The sequence below is a fragment of the Urocampus carinirostris genome, chromosome 5, assembly GCF_059441175.1.
Source record: "Urocampus carinirostris isolate Australia breed hairy pipefish chromosome 5, RoL_Ucar_1.0, whole genome shotgun sequence".
Classification (NCBI taxonomy): domain Eukaryota; kingdom Metazoa; phylum Chordata; class Actinopteri; order Syngnathiformes; family Syngnathidae; genus Urocampus; species Urocampus carinirostris.
In genome coordinates, this window is record NC_142353.1 from 17,961,488 (window position 1) to 17,981,253 (window position 19,766).

General features: G+C 37.1%; 1 protein-coding gene across 1 annotated transcript in view; it reads left to right on the top strand.

The window, feature by feature from the left end:
• Window positions 1-19,766, top strand: part of agtpbp1 (ATP/GTP binding carboxypeptidase 1) — a 44,295-nt gene that overhangs the window by 2,293 nt on the left and 22,236 nt on the right. The window contains exons 2-12 of the mRNA XM_088336043.1: window positions 610-668; window positions 4,111-4,241; window positions 11,314-11,381; window positions 12,300-12,363; window positions 12,943-13,089; window positions 13,610-13,741; window positions 13,841-13,934; window positions 14,790-14,827; window positions 15,231-15,439; window positions 18,398-18,575; window positions 18,700-18,741. Coding sequence (XP_088192169.1) covers window positions 637-668; window positions 4,111-4,241; window positions 11,314-11,381; window positions 12,300-12,363; window positions 12,943-13,089; window positions 13,610-13,741; window positions 13,841-13,934; window positions 14,790-14,827; window positions 15,231-15,439; window positions 18,398-18,575; window positions 18,700-18,741 — 1,135 coding nt within the window. The 5' untranslated portion in view covers window positions 610-636. The remainder of the gene's footprint in view (window positions 1-609; window positions 669-4,110; window positions 4,242-11,313; window positions 11,382-12,299; window positions 12,364-12,942; window positions 13,090-13,609; window positions 13,742-13,840; window positions 13,935-14,789; window positions 14,828-15,230; window positions 15,440-18,397; window positions 18,576-18,699; window positions 18,742-19,766) is intronic.

The following is a 19,766-nucleotide window of genomic DNA, read 5'->3' on the forward strand; positions in this document are numbered from 1 at the left end:
TCACAGGTCTTAAAATCAAAATGTTTACTTGTAGCATTGGTCAAATTCTACAAAACTTGTTTTCCAGCCACTTCTTGTTTGAGAGAATAATTGCATACTCACCTGTCACCCGTACTTTTGTCTGCATTGAATTATTTACATATTTTTACACAGCGTTTGGTTTTGTGGGTGTTGGCTATATGGCAGCGGACATAACTTGCTTACTGTAGATCTGAAGCGGTTGCGTACTTTCTGAACATTTTACCATTAACTAACCATAAAGCAGAATGTTAATTTACAAGGACAAACATGGATCTGAAAGCCCTTTACTAGGGGACAATGTGCTGTTCTGAAAATATAATTGTAACAGTTGCCTGTAACTGACAATGGTCAATAAAAATGGATCGAGTCGTGACCAATTTTAGTCCGCATTCCACTGCAATATCCGCACAAACAAATTAAACACACACTCAGTAAAAGCATTATACAGTATAGACTCCATGTGCTTCTGTGCACTTCTTCAATAGTTTATGACGGGTCTTATCTTGGCGTTCAAGTGCTTCAGTATTGACTCACTCTGTTTATGAAAGTTTTACAACTGCATGTGTCAAAATTGTATTTCTTTTACAGACGACATGCCGTGTTGATGTAAAGAAAATGAACAAACCCAAGATGGCATCAGAAAAGGGGTGAGAAAAATTACCTTTTTTTACTTTTAAAGGGCTTATTTCATCCTTGCACAGCAACCTTATTTGTCTTGTGTCAGAAGCATCTGTCACCTCTTAACAACACAGTAAAGTGTGTTTTTGTATTTAAACCTATGTGTTGCATAGGTGGTTCTTTGGGACACACCAATTATTTTTTGTGCACAGAAGTGTTACATGCATAAATGTTAACATAGACAAGTGTGAAAAGGTGTTTGTGTATGTTAGTTATCTATAACATAGTTGTAAGTTAGTAACCAAGTCAAGTCAAGTCATGTTTTTTTATATAGCCCTTAATCACAAAGGCTCTCAAAGGGCTGCACAGGTTATTGCAAACCAAAGACTAGTATTACAGACTATTATTACACCATCCACTGATCTAAAACCTACATAAGGACAAGGAAAAACCCAACAAAAATCACCAGACTATTAAAGGGCAATTGATTAGCCAATATTAACTATTGTGAGAGAAATGACCCTTAATAAAGTATCCCCCCAAACATCCCAAAACCTTGGGTCGATACATTGGTGCCTGTTATTGATAATTCGCTCTTTGACCAGTATCCTCAAAGTACCGATTCTCTGCAGATAGTAGTGTTCAACATAATTATAAACTAACTCAAGGGGGAGAGGTTCAATTATTCAATGAGCAAGCCATTGCCAAGCAAAAGGTATCAGTATCATATTGCAACGCTAGATACTTCTGTGTATTCATTGGGATAAGAATGATGCCAAAATTTCCAGTATCTCCCATTGTAATGAACATCACAAAATAATTGGAGAGGAAAAACAAAATAATAAGTAATAAGAATGTAAAAACTTTGTGAAGTCAAATATTATTGCGATCAAGTCAAAATGAAATATGAGTGAAAATGGTGATAATTTGTTATGATGTAACTACAGAACTGAATTTTTAATGAATTTTCCGAAAAGAAACAATTAAAAACAAATGTGTCCATTCCCTTCCTTCCAAAAGCATCCGAGTAAATCTTAAACTGCTATAAAACACATCTTCTTGATCATTTCAAATTGTGTACGCTGTGTATCAAGTTTATACAGGAATTTCTTTTTTAAAATTTCTGCTGAAATCCAGATCTTCTCAATCACTAGTAGCCGATGACAACGTCATCGCGGCTTGCTAATATTTTCGCAGTACTGTATGTAGTCTGTCTTGCTTTTGGTAAATAAGTGCCATGTTGTGTTTGTAATGTTTTTTTATTGCGTAATAAGGGGAATTGCAACTATTATTGTGGGGAGCCATTGGCTGAGGTTGAAAGGTATGAGATTGAAAGACTCTTGATGATACATATCCACTTATTGTACACCCAAAATTCAAGTGTCAGTAACTGTAGCTTTAGACAAACGTACATTTTTTTTACAGCACAATTTTTTATTGCCTGTAGTAGTTTGCATGCACAAACTGAAATGAGCTGATGCTGACGGTAACAATCAGGAGCGGACAGCAGTCTCAAGCGGTCTCTAGTGGTGGCCTCTGGGATTGCTCATCACCTGGATCTCTCTCCGTACAGCGATCACGTTTTTTGTTTGAAAAAACTCCTGTATCGAAATTTTGTCTTTGGAGGTGCTTGTTTAAAGAGGTACATTTATATATGTTAGCATTATATTTATTGGAAGACATTAATAACATTGAAAAAATGAACAACATTGGCAATAATATACAAACAACTCTGCCAACAACTCTGTCATCCCGAGCAAGGGATCGGCAGGTGCACAACAGTAAAAACAGAACTACATTCCTAAAGGTGGTGTCCGTAACTCAAAAAATATTCTACTTACTGATGCCATCTTCTGGTTGTAATTATCATTGCAGCCTCTGTCAAGCTGCCTATCTGCCGCATGCACGTACAGTATGTGTCTATTTAGGACGCGCTGGTATTTGGACTGTGTTTGAAACAGTCTTTTTCTTGATTCAACCATTTTTTCCCTCGGATAAATTAAACAACAAGGAACGCGCGTAAAGCCACTCTCCAACCCAAAAGACTCTTTCAACTCAGTTTGGCATTGTTAATACATACTTGATAGAGAACATCTCATTAGCTGTACCGCTTATCCTCAGTAGGGTCGCGGGGATGCTGGAGTCCATCCCAGCAATCATCTGGCAGTGGGCAGGGGACACCCTGAACTGGTTGCCAGCCAATTGCAGGGCACACAGGGACAGACAACTCGCTCACACCTAGGGACTATTTGGACCGGCCAATTCACCTGAAATTCATTTTGGAATGTGGGAGGAAACCGAAGTGCCCGGCGGAAACCCACGCAAGCACGGGGAGAACATACAAACTCCGCACAGGAATTCTGGAGCTGGATTTGAACCCTCGCAGGAGGTTCCCATGACATGAACGGTGCCGCACATGCGCTAACGACTGCGCCGCCGTGCTGCCCTGATAGAGAACATATTTAATTTAAAACTTTTTGAGGACACTACAAACTACGCACCCCATCTTTATTTGTGCGCAAGCAGAATCAAAACGAATCAGAACAAAAGTTCAATGATTTACCAACCATCATCCCAAATGACAAAAAAGATTCTTTTGTTGAGAATACTTTCATATAAATAAAAAGGGTGTATCATGAAAAGAACAAGAATATAAAAATACCAAAAGTTTTTTTTATATTAGAGAATATAAAAGTATTCTACTGAAGACATGTTTTTTATATCCTGTTGCAAGCTCTCGTGTACAGTATAACTGATGTAATATTTCTATTTGGGTATATATTGAACCCTTTAATACGCTTGCTTGTTATTCCTTCTCAATGTCCCCAGCGTGCACTCTTCACTGTTTGTCTTTATAAGGACATGGGAAACATTAAGCTCTGCTGGGTACATCTTTGATTCTTTTCTTCTGTGTTTGCCAGTGAGGCAACCTTTCACCCTGCCCGCCCGGTTGAGCCAAAAGTTCAACCTACATTTAGGGAAATTGCGTCTGTTCATTGTCCAAAAAGCAAATGCTTCAGTTTTGTTTATTTCTATAAATACAACTCGCATATTTGATAAGTGTCAAAACACAGCCCCACCATGAATCATCCCCTTACGAGTCTTTTTTTGAATCTTGGTTCATGGAATAGAACACAAATTTTGCCTTAGCTGCCCCTGATGCACAATATGCTTCGGTAGTACTTCTTTGTGAATTTATTCCCAAACATCCCAGTACAAAATAAGATTAATATTGCTATATATAACAATGTACGGTACTTTGCAACAAGATTAGACATGGCACATAATAAAGACTTAAAAGAGAAATGTAAAATACAAAGATTGTCAGGATGAATAGGCATACATATCTTCCAAGGTAGTGCTTGGAGACTGGCACATGTTGTAATAAAAGTGCAATGAAAAATTTTGCATCTTTATACAAATGATGGTACGAATTCAATTACCTGACAGAAGCACTTGCTTCTCTCCCAGTGTTCCTAATGCTTCCAGAGTGCAGATCCTGCTGGGCCAACTGGAGAAAATGACTGGAGACTCCATGGTGAGGGATCCTGAAACGGCACGGCAGCTCACCGCCAAACTCCTCCACCTCATACAAACGCAGGGTGAGCACTTATTAAGAACCATGGTTGTGGAGTAGCGGAATACATTTAACCACGTTACTTGATTAGGATATACATTTTTTTCAATTGTATTCTGTGACATTTACAGAAAAAAAGACCTGACCAAATTACAGGTAGAATTAGTCAAAGTAAGGATTTCAATCTTTGACACTCAAGAGACAGATAAATGTTGCGCTCGTGTGGTAGCAATGTCCACATACGTTGCGAAAATTGCACAGATAGCCGACTCATAAATTATGTTGTAGGTAAAAGGACTTCTCTTCTTTTATTTCTCGAACAATGTAGCACCCATTTTGATAGCGCAAGCCTGCAGTTTTGTTAGGAAAGCGCAGTTAAATAAATGTAAAAGTTCTGCGTTTAGATAGCACTTTTCAAGCCAATGAAGACCTCCCAAAGCACTTTACAATGTCCTTCACACTTACCCATTCACACACACACACACACTCACACACCGATAGCAGCGTCATTCATGCAAGGCAACTACATGCTTATCGAGGTCATTAGGGATTCTCTGTCTAGCTCAAGGACACTTCGACATATAACATGGAGGAGCCGGGAATCGAACCTGCGACTTCTTTACCTTCTGAGCTACTGCCGCCCACTCAAGTGATGCCTCAGGGACATTTAGTAAACATGATTGATTGTCTTCTTTTGCTGTTAATTGGTGTTCAAATCACTATTTGATTAATGTTTTGAAAATGATTTACTTAGCTTAGTAAATCTGAATTTTCTCATTAGGTTTGGTATCCCCACTTCAAACAAGTAAAACTTGAACTTGGACACAAGACATCCCAGAGTTTGTTGTAGATTTAGAAAGTGAACACTTGGTGTGTTTAAAACAATATTGGATTTTTACTCTTCTCCTAACTGAAACAGAGCATTTCTTGTCTTCCATGTAAAGGTCAAGAGGATTGTTTTTGCTTAATTAACTATACAATGTGGTTTAAATTTAAGCACTTTTTCGAAGGACTGAAAAGAACTGCCTGACCTTGGTTTCCCTTAATTATTGTTTAATTATCCTAAACACAATATATTATTTAATATTATGTATATTTTGTCTTTTTTAAGCACACTTGGTATTGAAAAAAAATCCAAAAGTAATCGAAAGTAATCAAGTTACAGGACTGCAATATTAAGGTATTCAGATTACATTACTGATTACATTTTTCATCAGGAAACTAGTAACTGAATCGGATTACATTTTCAAAGGTGTCTGTTCAAAACATGTTGAAAACAAATCTCATTATGAACAAAATGTTTGCAAAGTGCATGACTGCTTGACAAGAAATGGTTGATTTCTGCTCACTTTAAATTATCCTCAGGGCAAACACTTGTTGTTTCCAGGGTTTACAAGGTATTTTTTTGACTTACATTTTAATCAAAATTTAAAATCAAGGGGAAAACCCTGAAGGCATCACTTCAGTTGTCTGGCAAGCACGTGATGCTTTTGCAAATTTACCCTACATGTTAAATATTTAAAACACGTTTAAAAGCTAAAATATTGTAAAACACTCCTTGTTCCCAGTGCTGATGCTAGAGTCAATATAGACCCAATTGAAATACTGTAATTTAAAAATGGCAACATGGGATGGGGTTTTTCACAAAAACAGGCACAGTGTTTAATGTGTGTCCACTAAATGTCGCTGTAATGTGTAGTGCAACCAAAAATTAGTCCATGGAAGAGAACAAACTATGGAGGCTGAAAGTGAGCATAAAGAAAAAAAGCATGCAGCCTTTTTCAAAGAAAGACAAATAGAAGGGATTAAGATTTTTTTTAAAGGAATGAAATATAGGGAAGAAGAAATTGGAATTTATGTAAAAACAGGAAAACAGAGAAAATAAGGGAGGAAATAAAAAAAAGGAAAATGGAGAAAAAGAAAAAAGGAAAGAAAAAAGAAAGGAACTTCAATTTTTCCTTTTTTCTTTTAATTATTTATTTTTCTTTTTTTTCTCTTTTTTCATTTCCTTTGTTTCATAAGTTTAATTTTTGTCCTGTCTCTCTTTTCTTTTTATTATTTTTTTTGTCCATTTTTATTTCCTTTTTTATTTCTCTTTTAATTTGACATTTTCTTTTAGTATTTCTCCTTTCAAAATTAATAAGGTGCGTTTTGGTCACTTTGAATCTACGTTTTTTTGTCTCTTTGTCATTGGCACGACCCAATACAGCAAAATCTAGTGAGAAAATAATATGCACTGTTCCTTTAACATTCATATTAAGGCAGATGCCTCAAACTATCATCCGTAATTGGCCCCCGTGCTGCGAGTTTGAGACCCCTGGTTTATGATATTTTAAGGGGTCGACACACATATTGTGGTCTAAGTCTCATTATTTTATTCATACATTCACTTCTTTTCAGTAGGGTCACAGAGGTGCTGGGGCCCATCCCAGCCATTTTTGGGCAGTGGGCAGGGGACACCCTGGACTGGTCGCCAGCCAATCACAGTGCAAACAGACAAAATACCATTCTCTCTCATTCCTAAAGACCAATTCTGACTCACCAATCAACCTGCCACACGTTTTTGGTACATTTCAAGAAACCATAGTGTCTCAAGAAAATCCACCCAATCACGGGAAGAACATGCAAACTACACACAGGGAGGCTGGTTTCTTGAATTGAACCCAGGTCCTCTGTGAACTGTGATGTGCACACCAGTTGTCCACCGTGCTGGGCATCAGGCCTAAAACAGTGAATTTACTACCTAATGTTTTACCTTGGCTACTTGCTGACCTCTAGCGGCACTACGGTTCAATACGTAACAAAACATGGGCAATGTGGCTGAATATGACTTGCTTGATTGTTTTGGATCCCCCTAAGGATTTGTGAAAACAAAATCAGGATTAGTGTGTTAAGGACATTTTTCTCTGTGTTTGCGTGGGGTTTCTTTCTTTCTTCCACTTTCTGTAATAAGACAACACATTGTGCAGAAATTAATTAAGCTCACTTCATACAAGCTGATGACAAGCTAAATGTTGAGAGACTTTTTCACAGATTTAGCTTTGCATAACATAGCTATTTGATTTGCAATTTTGACAGTGTAAATAAACTATTATGGTAACTACCGTGTAACACAAATAATAGAAAACAATGCGAAAACTCTTGTACTCACTGATACAATGCCGAGTGTTGATCATGATTATGACTTTTTATATCGCTGCTGTTATGGAGAAAATACACATTTTTATTTCTTTCTATTATTTCCTTTTTAGTTTTTAAACTTTCGTTTAATGTTAAATCTAGAGATACGTTTTTTTTTTTTGGACAATATATAAAACAAGCATTTCCCAACCTTTTAGGAGGCAAGGCACGTATTTTTTATCTTTTTTAAATTAGGAACAAAAAACTCAAGGCACACTGTCCATCTAAAATGTTCAAAATGTGTTTTCTGTCTATTGAAGTTTTTTGATTTTTTTAATTATTCGTGGTCACAGTGGCTCAGGGACACCAAGGATACCTGTTGTTATATATTTATTTTTCTATAATATTGTTTTCTACTTTATCTTAAACCGGTCTATATGTACATATAATATAATATATATATATATATATATATATATATATATATACCAACTCGAGATCGGCGTGCAGACGAAAACTCGAACCGCGAGACCAAAACAACATCTGCCGGATCTGCCTGACGAAAAGTTTGGAGTGCGGTAAATCTTTGTTTAAAAAAAATGTAATCGGGTAATAATGACAATTTTGTGTCAAAAAAGTTGCGTGCCGGAGACGCACGTTGATTTGAGACGATGCGTCCCCAGTAAAAATGATGCGTCTAGGACGCAGTGACGCGGGCAAATGAGAACACTGTGTGTGTGTGTGTGTGTGTGTGTGTATATATATATATATATATATATATATATATATATATATATATATATTTATATACATATATTCATATATACATCCATCCATTATCTGACCGCTTATCCTCACTAGAGTTGCTGGGGTTTTGGAGCCCATCCCAGCTATCTCCGGGCAGTGGGCAGGGGACACCCTGAACTGGTTGCCAGACAGTAGCGGGGCAAACAGACATACAACTCACCTGTTCATTCATAACTAGGGACAATTTGAATAGGCCAATTAACCTGACCTATCTATCTATCTATCTATGTATTTAAAATGATGGCACATTTTGTAGGCTAGTTGTATTAAAAAAAGGCACGTTTGTTCTTATTAATATACGTTTTTTCACATTTTGGAAACTAACTAATATAGAATGTCCCCTAAATTAAATTAAGTGGTACAATTGTTTGTCCATCATATGCGTACAAATACCTGAAAAAAAAGAAAGATGTTGAACAGCTCTGGAACTTCTTGCAACGTGTTCATTTGATCCCCCATTTCACCGCTTACATTTGTCAGGCGTCATCGAACTTCGCTCCCATGCCGAAGTGGTGGAGTGGAATTCCTTATGTCTGTCACCTTCATTCATACCACTCTGTCTGTCAGCTGTTCCTCTCATCTGCAACTCACACATATACCGTATTTTCTGCAATGTAAAGCGCAGCCAAAAACCCCAATATGGCGAGAAATTTGAATGTGCACCTTATAATCCGGTGAACATTACAGTATATGTGGACGAAATTGGAAGTGCATTACCATATTTGTGCAATTGTTGATCAGTCGATACATTTCTCTTTGAACCGGATGGCAATGGTAAGAGCTCCAATTCCTAACAACCAGGCCGCTAGGGACAAGGGACGTTGTCCGCATAACATTAAATGCAACGGGAATCGAACCGGGTTTGCAAGGAGAGTGCGGGATCCTATCCATTAGAACTCTATGGATACGGACGACACATTAAAAGCTATGAGGTCTTATCTCATTATCACACTATTTTTAGTGGTGCCCCTAAGAGCCTAGTGGTTAAGGGATCTGTGCTCTTTGAACCAGATATGTAAGAGTAGACAGTATGTTGTTTTACTTTTTTCTCAGCTCAAACTGAGCATTTTAGATGACTTGACGTGTTGAACATGTGCTTTCATGCGTTTGTTCATATCTTTCATAATGAGCAAAAGACTTCTCACATTGCTGTTCTTTTCATTTATTTTATAATGACTGAATTTCTTTCCACAAGGCCTTCATTCAGTTCAGAATCTTATGCATTATGTAAAGACGTTGCAAGTCGGCTGTACCAGGGACCGGCTTAAAGTCTGATAATATTCTCTCGGCCTGGCCCAATAAAAACATTCATGTGTTGTCTATATCTCACACAGCCTAGTGGGTAGGCTCTGGTAAATGGTCTGCATTTATATAGTGCTCTTCAAGTCACTGAAGACCTCCCAAAGTGCTTTACAATGTGCTTTACACTTTCCCTTTTACACACACTAACTAACTGATTGCAGCATCAGCATCAGTGTCTTGCCCAAGGACACCTCAAGATATAACACGGAGGAGCCGGGAATCGAACCTGCGACTTTTTGATCCCATGACGAGCGCTTTACCTGCTGAGCTACTGCTGCACCATATTGCAAAGTAATAGCAATTAATATCCAGTGATATATTTATATTGATCAATCAATGCGCAAATACGGCACTTTTTAGCCATTACAGTAGGTTTAATGCGCCTTATAGTCCGGTGCCCCCTATATCTGAAAACATAAAACAAATTCTCGGGGGTGCGCCTTAAAATCCGGTGCACCTCGTAGTCCGGAAAATATGGTACATTCCTACACGTCCACAAACAGAGAGCAACACCACCCCTGAACGGTATGTGACGGGCGTACTGATCTGACGGGTAGTAACTAAACCCTAGGCAGGACTTTGGTGTCTTCGGGTTTCGTGTTTAAAGTCTGCGTGATTGAGAGGGCAAGAACAAGGATGGCGCTGGCGCTCTTTTTCTTATTGGATCTCGGGTGTCCTCAAACGCACATAACTGAGGTAGATTCTCATTTTATGCCCCACCTCCTGCTCTTCTGCCCCTGCTTAGAATACTGTAACGTTCGAGGTTGTGTTGTTATTTCTTGATGGCAACGCAAGGTTCTTTTTTTCCAGCGTGATTACATATGTCAGGAGACATTACTTTAGGAATACAACTAGCAGAACTTAAGAGTACAGATGGATTACCAATACACTAGGAAGTACGAGAACCGCCCTAACTCTCCAGGTAAAGCCAGATTGAACAGTTAAGATGATTTTCAATTTGTACAAATTGTTGGACAATTACACATTTTAATGTTAGCGTTGAAACTATGGTGTCAAGATGAACTGTGCAAGTCTTGTTTAAAAAAATACATTTTGCGTTTGGTTTTACACTAACCTTTTTCTTTCAAAAAAGTCTGCAAGAATTAGTGTTATATTGATGAAAATTGAAATTTGCACAGAAATATTTTAAACAGAAACATACGCATATATGTAGTGGCTTTTTCTCCAACTGAGCTTGTGTATGGAAGACTGATACCGTCATATAGAGAAATAAATGTACAAATAACCGACAGATATATGCCATAAAAATGAATGAACACATAAATAATGACATACCTAAATATATGACGTTAATGCAATTTGTTTGTATATGTATGCATGTCGTCATTTATTCCTTCAACTATTTATTTCTGTATTTATCTTGTGTTTTTTTCCAGTATATTTTGTAAAGACAAAGTGTTTTTCAAATAAGGAGGCGGGTCATACAAGTTGAGCTTTACACCTATTGGTTGATCAACAATGCATTTCTTAAACTGGCCCACCTCCTCATTTGAAAAATATTTTTTAAGACAAAGCGGTCAGATAATGGATGGATGTATATATGACAAAATAAATACAGAAAGGACAAAACTCACGAATAAATGAATATATTTTATCCATGTCATCTTTTTATGTTTACTTTAAACATAGCAGGATCCATCCTCCTTCTTATGGAAGTTCAACCACAGCCCAGTTAGAAAAATTGACTGAATGATTTAACAAATGCCCTCTCCCGTCTCTACCATATCCTATACTAAATAATGTGTGTTCTATCATGCAAATGGAGAAAGCAGTTTTGACAAAGTTGTACTGACTGCAAAGAAACAAAATTACAGTGGGAGGTTAATTGCCTTCTTCTCGTCCTTTAGAGAAAATGACGAAGGATGTAATGTGTAAAGGTGCCACCGGCATGGAGGTCATCCTGTCTTCACTTGAGGTCAGTTGGCACTATTTTATGCCTGCTTGTCTGCACTTACCCAGCTTTCTACTTACCTACTTACCTCCTTCTTCAACTTCTTATCGGATAAGGGGTGGCCAAACCTCTAAATGGTGGGCCACATTGGGTTAAATTGTCAGAGGGTTGGGACAAAAAATTGATTGATTTGATTAGAGTTATCTACCAATACTAAGTCTCGATCTGTCACCTCGGCTATTCACGAGGAAAAAACACAATGTACGCTTCTCTAATATTTATCATCGCCTTCATTTTTAAGGGATTTTTTTTTTACTTTTACTTTTTTCATTGCAAACTTTTTTCATGTAAAAAAATTAAGCTTAGTCTTTTTACAGGACCATGTACTATTGGTATGAATATATTTATACTGATATTTATATGTACGTTATATTTCATATTTTATCTAAATCATTGTTTTCATCAAATTTGATTTGAAACACTCACAATTAGAATAAATAAACATCAAATTCTGTAATATGCCTTGAAAATGCAACAGGGCTTGCTCATTCATTTGTTTTAACATTTAATTTAATAAATATCCTCATGAAATAATATATGATTAGGAAAAATATCAAGTACAGAAAAAAGTAGCCAGTAATTTCAAAGTATGACGTAAGACACACTTTGGACAAGACCAGTATCAAAACAACATTTGTTTCTTTGTTTCCCATTTAAAAAAATAATTATAATCTTTTTAACGTTTTGGGATGGCGCACTGTATTAAAGAGCCATAGTTTGCCCACCCCTGTTTTAATCAGTAACTTTTGAACCATTTTCCCTTTCTACTTACCTATGTTAAGATTTAATTAGTAGAAAGTGATGTAAAACTGTTACAAAACACTAAAAAATACTGCTTAACTAACCAAAACTACATTTTTCTGACAATCTGACACTCGACAGACCACCCGGGACATCCAGACCATTATGAACATCTTGTGCATTCTCAGCGAGCTGTTGACCTTAGGTGAGTAGAGACAGGTGTAGATCTTCTATTTCCCGTTTCAAAAAGAGAACATCAGCAGGAGGAGAATCAAGACATGTTGACAAATATCTGGGGGTTTGGTGCAGAAATAAAATCTTGAAAACTGCCTCTCCTGTTGAAATAGAATGTGAATTATTTCTTACATTTTACGAATATATTTCGCAATCGGTAATGCAGCAGCATTTTACTCATCTTTCATGACACTTTTAAGGTCTACTTTTATTGTTGATAGTTAATATGATCACATTCACATGACTTCCAGTTGAGTGTGCAAATATGGTTTTGAAGCACTTACAAATTTTAAAAAGTAACCTTTGAAAAGTTTGTTCTTTTACACAGGACACAATATTTCGAAATATTGCATAATTTAATGTATGAAAAAAATACATGATAGGTTCAAGCAGTATAATTGGTTTTGGCCACTTGTTTCTCACAAGTGATAATTGTTTTAATTTACACATTTATAAGATATACCCTACAAGCTAAAGGACCCTTTCTTTCCCTTAAACCGTTTGCATATCCAAATCAGTGCTTAAATTTCATTTTTTTTGTGTGGTTTAGGTAAAGGACGCAGAGTGGCAGTTTTTGTATCAAAAGGCGGCACAGCTGTGTTACTCCGCATTTTAATCAATGCCAATAAAGAATATCACCCCAATGAAGAGCTCATGTTGCAAGTGCATGCTCTACTGGCCAAAGTGGGCCCGAAAGGTAAGAGTTATTCCAAATGCTGTTTAATGTTCTCAACCAAGCAGGAATTGCGATTTTTTTCCCTCCTTTTTTTTAATGTTCTTGCATTCTTTTCTCCTGTTTTAAACATAAATTATTGATTTGTTCAAAGTTCAGTAGACACTCAAAATAAGAGAAGACATCAATGGATTTTGAACTTGCAAGTAGAACAGGGCGGAGTGCGAACCTCTGATACGAAATTCCAACCTTTTCTAAATCTGCTCCCCTGAGCTCTTTCTTTTTTATCAAGTCTCGTAGATTACAAAAGCAGATACGGGTGTACGTATCAAAGAATAGCAACTTGTTTGGCAGATAGTGATAATGATGTAAACGGTTCACAATGGTCAAAACAACAAACAACAGTGCGGTCAAAATAATGAATTGGCATTCCATGCAATCTCCTTTGCAGGTTTCCAATTTTAAAAACAGAATGAATTAGAAAAAAGATAATGTTTTGTGGTACTATTCTTTTGGCTTAACTGCATTGTGTGTGTTTGTGTAGACAGGAAGTTGGGTGTAAAAGCACGTTTGACCGGCGCTCTGAACGTCACAATAAACTTGATCAAAAAGAACCTCCAAAACATCAAGCTGCTAATGCCCTGCTTACAGGTCCTTAGGGTGTATTCGACCAACAGTAAGTCAGTAATAACCTTGCTTAAATGCAATTAATTCTCCCCCTTCCAAAAAATGACATGTTTTGTCCGATGTTTATTTTTGCCTTTCCACCGTCCAGTTGTGAACGCTGTATCGCTAGGCAAAAGTGGAGCGATTGACCTGATGTTTAGGATTGTGGCACCGTACAGCAAGAAGAACACTGGGCTGATCAAGTATGTAGGCGCGAGAGTCCAAATAAACATAATAATCTGTTGCCTTTTACAAAAAGTGTGACTGTAAATTCAGAAACAATTCACCACTCCAAGCACTCCTGAGGCTCTTGACAGAACTATAGTGTTTGAATATATTTTATAGCATAACTAATGCTCTGAAAGGAGCATCAATTTGCAAAAATGTCTCGAAAAAGAGTTTGTGGGACTTGCTTCTAGCTACACCCTTGGTTCTCATGATAAAATTTGATAGACCTTACACCTGTATGAGACAGAACAGTCTAAACAAGCCATGTCATACATATGGCCCGCTGGCTGTATCCAGCCCGTTAGAGGATTTAATCTGACCCGTCACAAATTTCTGATTGTCAAGAACAAAGCAAGTTCTAGTCATTTCTTTCAAAAGTTATGATTTTTTTATTTAAATAAATGCAAAACAAGTGCTCTCTCCATACAATAGAGGGCAGTTTTGAGTTAGTACAGCACGGTGAGTTGGTTCAGGTGTAAAACTGCACTCAGTCTAGTGTTGAAAAAAAGTTAACACTAAATGCCAAACATGAAATATTTGTCCCCATTGTTTGTCAATAAACGTGTTGTGATTAGAAAAAATCCCTTGTCATTTGTGATTTTGTATGTAGGGTAGGTTACTAATGTTGGCTGAATGAAAACAAAAACAAAACTAAACACTATTTATTTACTGCTCCGCCCCACCTCAGAACAGAAAGTCTGGATCCAGCCCTAGACTCAAAACTGAGATTGACATCCCTGGTCTAAACTCTAAAAAAATGTTACCATTAATAGCAGAAACAACAAACTAGATATATTTGTACTGATCTTCTTCTGTGTTTGAATTTGTAGGGTCTCTGTGGATGCGCTTGTTGCTCTACTAAAATCCAGTGAGTATCGATTGTAGCAATTGCACTGGCTTGATGTCTCTGTAGCATGACCTTTTATAACGTAATCAACTCTAGGAACAGTCAATCAACAGATGAGTTTATTATTTTAGACTCCGCTTCAATGGAAACACTGAGAGGGCAGCAAGGTCATTTAAATTTGATTTTTTGTGCAAAAACATGCTGCACACACTCTAAATAAGGAGAAATCAGTTGGAATTATTTTCCCTCCATGTCATCATCATCCAGCAGCTGCATTCTTTTTGCCTTTGATTGTCTTTGATATGTTGAAAGGCACACAAACTTTATGTGTGATGAAAAAGGAAAAACAATTCAAATCGGGAAGGGGGCAAATTATTTTTTCACATGACTGCGCTTTGATAGCATCTTCTCGTCTGCTATTCAGAGACAAATGCTCGACGGGCAGTGGAGGGAGCCTACGTTCGTACCCTACTTGCCCTCTACTCGGACTGGCACCGCAAAGATATGTGGCATCGTCATACAGCGATCCGCAAGGGGCTTTTGTGCTGCCTGCGCAATGTCACCAACATCAAGCTGGGCAGGCGTGCCTTCACCAAAGCTGACGGGATGCGCATTCTGTACAACACTTCCTTCGTGAGTCAGCTTGAGTGAATAGTAACAGACGCAATAGCATACAACCTACACTACTTTTGAAAAGGTTGTGATTGGCTTTTGGTAATATTTGAAGACATATTTGTATTTTACTGTAATTGCCCAATGGTGGAAGGCAATAGTAATTCTGGGTGCAGCCGTTTCCAATTTTTTTAAATGTATGGGTGGCATTAGGAAAAATCTAAGGTTGCATAAAGTCATTATACAATTCTTTGATTCATCTATTAGTGACGTAAAAGATATTTATTGTGTGTCTTGCTTACCTACTCAATATTTACATAACAACTTGAATTTAAAGGTAATAAGATAAGTAGTTCTTTGATTTTTCAAGATTTTGTTTCGGTCACCACCCCAACATCCCCCTAGAATTGGTGTAGCCCTGCATCACCCAGTAAAACCAAAGCAAGAGTAACTTAATAGTGAACTGAAGATTAAGAAATATACAACACAATTAAGAATCAATTGGATAAAAAGAATTATATTACCAAATTTTGGTCACCAACGGGCACAACTTTTTCTTGTTTTTTCCCCATAAACATCTCAAGAAAATATTCCTTTAAGATAACACCCAAAAATTGCGTGATTTTGTTTAAAAACTGTGGTCTTTTCAAAAACAACCCAAAGATTTGAGTCAAATTATACAAAAGAAGCCCTATAAACCTGTGTATTGTTTAATGGAACTCCTTACCTGGAATTATTGTGATTGAAAGCAAAATAAAAGTATTTTAGCTAAAATCACGCCAAAAATTGGGTGATATTGTTCAAACCCTCTTCAAAAATGATTTTAACAGCCCCAAACAGCTGATCCATTAAATCGACTCTAATCCCTCTATTACAGGGGTCGGGAACCTATGGCTCGCGAGCCATATACGGCTCTTTCTATGAGTACCTGTGGCTCAGAAACAAATTTGATTGCATGCAAATTTTCTCCATCTCGTCCAAAACATAAGCTGCTAATCCTGTTCAGATACACGCAGAGCCAAACCAAAGCTAACAATGGAGCAGTACTTCGCAGTATATATAGGGCACATTTTTCACTACAATTTACAGTCAAGGTGTCACAAAAAAAAAAAAAACTAGTTCTGGCTGAACAACGCTAAATAATCCGTTATATAAAACATCACTATATTATCTGTCTTCAGTGTTCAGATACCTTATGACGAATCCACAGAACAAACTGTAAATACGCCAAAACACCGGAAGAGAACTTAAAGTTTTTTGATTGGGTGAGTGGGAGGGATGGGTGGAGCTATGCAAAAAGTGCAAGCACTCCCTCCCATCTCTCGCCCTACGCCGTCTGCGCCATAGATAAGCACATCAGGCTCCCTGTTTGCAGAATGTTTTGACGTTTTTACAAAATAACTGCTTGCATCTGGTTTTGAAACCAATATGTATGAAAAAAAGGGTCAAAATGAGTTTAACCGATCTTGAGTAATTGCAAGAAAGAGACAGGTTTAAAGTGGTATGATTGTTGATTTTGGGACACGGGCCCTGGCATTATTCTCTTTTCATAATTTTTATCAAGTCATCAAAAATAAATGTACTGAAGACTAAGCTTTTGTCTGGGACGCGGGTTTAGCAATTTAGTAAATTTGTCTCATAATATATGGTGTGGCTCTTTCCCAAAATAAAATTATTATTTTTTGCTTTTTTGGCTCTTTGAGTCAAAAAGGTTCCTGACCCCTGCTCTATTAGATCAATGTTTGACCTATTTGGGGTTTGGAGTGCATTTATAGTGTGGCCTTAGGTTTAGAAACTTGAAACTGAGCAAATATTGGCAAATTCATTTTTGTTACTTCTAAATAGCCTATTTGTAATTTGAAAACAGCTTTACAGTTTAGACACATTTATGGCAGCAGTTTTTAAAATTCTCTTCACTCTTCCCACTCATATTTGTTCTTCTACTGGACATCCCTCAATTGCGGAAAGATGCATGCATACCTTCTCATAAATGCATTAGTTGACTATAGGGAGCACCTTATTGTGTACAGTAATCCCTCGTTTTTCGCCCAGGTTATATTCCATAAAGGTCCCACGATAGTCAAAACCCGTAAAGTAGAAACCTTTATTTGTTAATAAATACTAAATACATTTAAACCAAAAAACAAACTTGAATTACAGGCTCTAGTATTTTTTCAGCAAATATTAGTACTGTACTTTATAAACAAATATATTCTGTACTATCAAATTAGAATTTTAAAAATAATCTTGCTGGATGTATTGGGCTAAGAAGCGGAAATTATTTAAGGACAATACATTTTTACTTCACATGATACTTTATTGACTTGTTTATGGCCGGACCACCCTTATAAGTAAGGAAACACATACTGTATCTATATTAATTGAATAATGTTTAAGAATGTGTCCTGTTTGTCCTGTTACAGAAACCATATATTTTTGCAATATTAAACATATTTGAAAAGTGCCAGGGAGCCACTAGGGAGCACCAAAGAGCCACATGCAGTCCCAAATCAATTATAGTCTTGAAATTGAAGACTTTAAAATGAAAAAAAATTGCGCATACATGATGTAGGTATTAAGCTGTTTTACATACGTGCACACCAATACAGGCAGACAGTCAGGAAAGGGGTGGAGCGACTGTAGGGCTGCACAACTACCTGAAATCCAATTGATATTGCAATGCGAGGTAGTGCGATTGTGTGATCACGAGACACTGCTGTTATTTTCAAGAATTTATAGTTCCCCTTTGTTATTTGAGTGTTTGGCAAACCAGAATTTTCACAGTTCAGATTTTACCAACGCCAGCCAATCAGGCAAGTTAAATCTTAGTTTTTTTTTATGCAGCCTTATTGGCCAATACGAATGCAGTACACAATGCACGATGAAAATCTGTAGTGTAGTGAACTTGCGAAAAGTAAACTCTGTTACAGCAAAGGATTATCGCATTTTACTTTTATTTTCACTGTGGTATTTTACCAGGAGTGTCTCTCTGTGCGCACCTTGGATCCTCTTGTCAACGCCTCAAGTCTCATCATGAGGAAGTGCTTCCCCAAAAACCGTCTACCAGTGCCTACCATCAAGTCGGCTTTCCATTACCAGCTGGAGCACGTATTGCCTTCAGGGCCGGTGGCACAGCTCTACAGCCAGCTCCCTGAAGGTACGAAAATAGGCGCAAAACGTCAGGCGGGGGCTTTGTATTTGCTCCAATGCTACAATGCATGGAAATTAACATGTGCACACACACGCTCAAGTATGGTTTGTACGCACTACTACGCTTTCAGGAAGAACACATGCTCAGCTCTGCACCAAGCCCTTAAAGAAGGGTAAGACTATTAAAGACATGCAGAGCATTACGTTGTCATTCGTCATCCTTGCATGAGTCCATCATTAAACTAGCATCACATAATGCTTGCTTCATTCTAACTGTTACAGTTTTTATTGGTTCAATAGTCTACATCAGGGGTGTCAAACTCATTTTTGCTGAGGGGCTCATGGTAGAAAAAGCACTCTCAGTAAAAAATATGCAAATGTAATGAAAAGTGACAAAAGATACAAAGAGTATTAAGTATTGAAATTGCTAATTAGTTTGAAAAATAACTGAAAATCACAAAAAACTTAAATGTAAAGAATTGAAATCTGTACTGAAAAGCATGAACAATTTCTAAAATTGTCAAAACGGATTTAAAATTATGAAAATTTAATGCCTCATATATTCTCAAAATACTCTCAGCGTTATCTCATAGGCTGCAATAAATCCACCAGCGGCCCTGAGCCAGCCCGTGAGCTATATGTTTGACACCCCCCGTTTACATTCAGTAAGAATAAAAATATGATTTCCATTTGTTGACGTCTTTCAATACCATTATTTTGCATAACAATTTGAGACTTATGTTTTTATGAGTTTTACATAACAATGGGCAGTTTCATAGCAGCAGCACAAACTGGCTGAGTTTGATGTCCGGGTCAAGGACCCCCCATAAAGCTCAATCAATCCTGTGGCTACAAAAACATGTTGGCCAGAAACCAAATTGCTTTTGAGATAATTAACTCACATCGACATCAACATCACCATTTTGTCAAGTCATTTTAGTCATTGCTATTCTTGTTACAGTAATCCCTAGGTTTTCGTGGGGTCTGCATTCCAGAAAGGACCCGCTATAGTCAAAAATCCGTCAAGTAAAAACTTATTTCTTTATAAAATACTCTATTATACATTACAACCAAAGAACAAACACCATTTACAGACTCAAGCATTTGTTTAACACATGGGTTGGCAACCCAAAATGTTGAGCTATATTCGACCCAAAAACAAAACATGTTTTAACGGGAAAAAAAAATTGTTTTACAG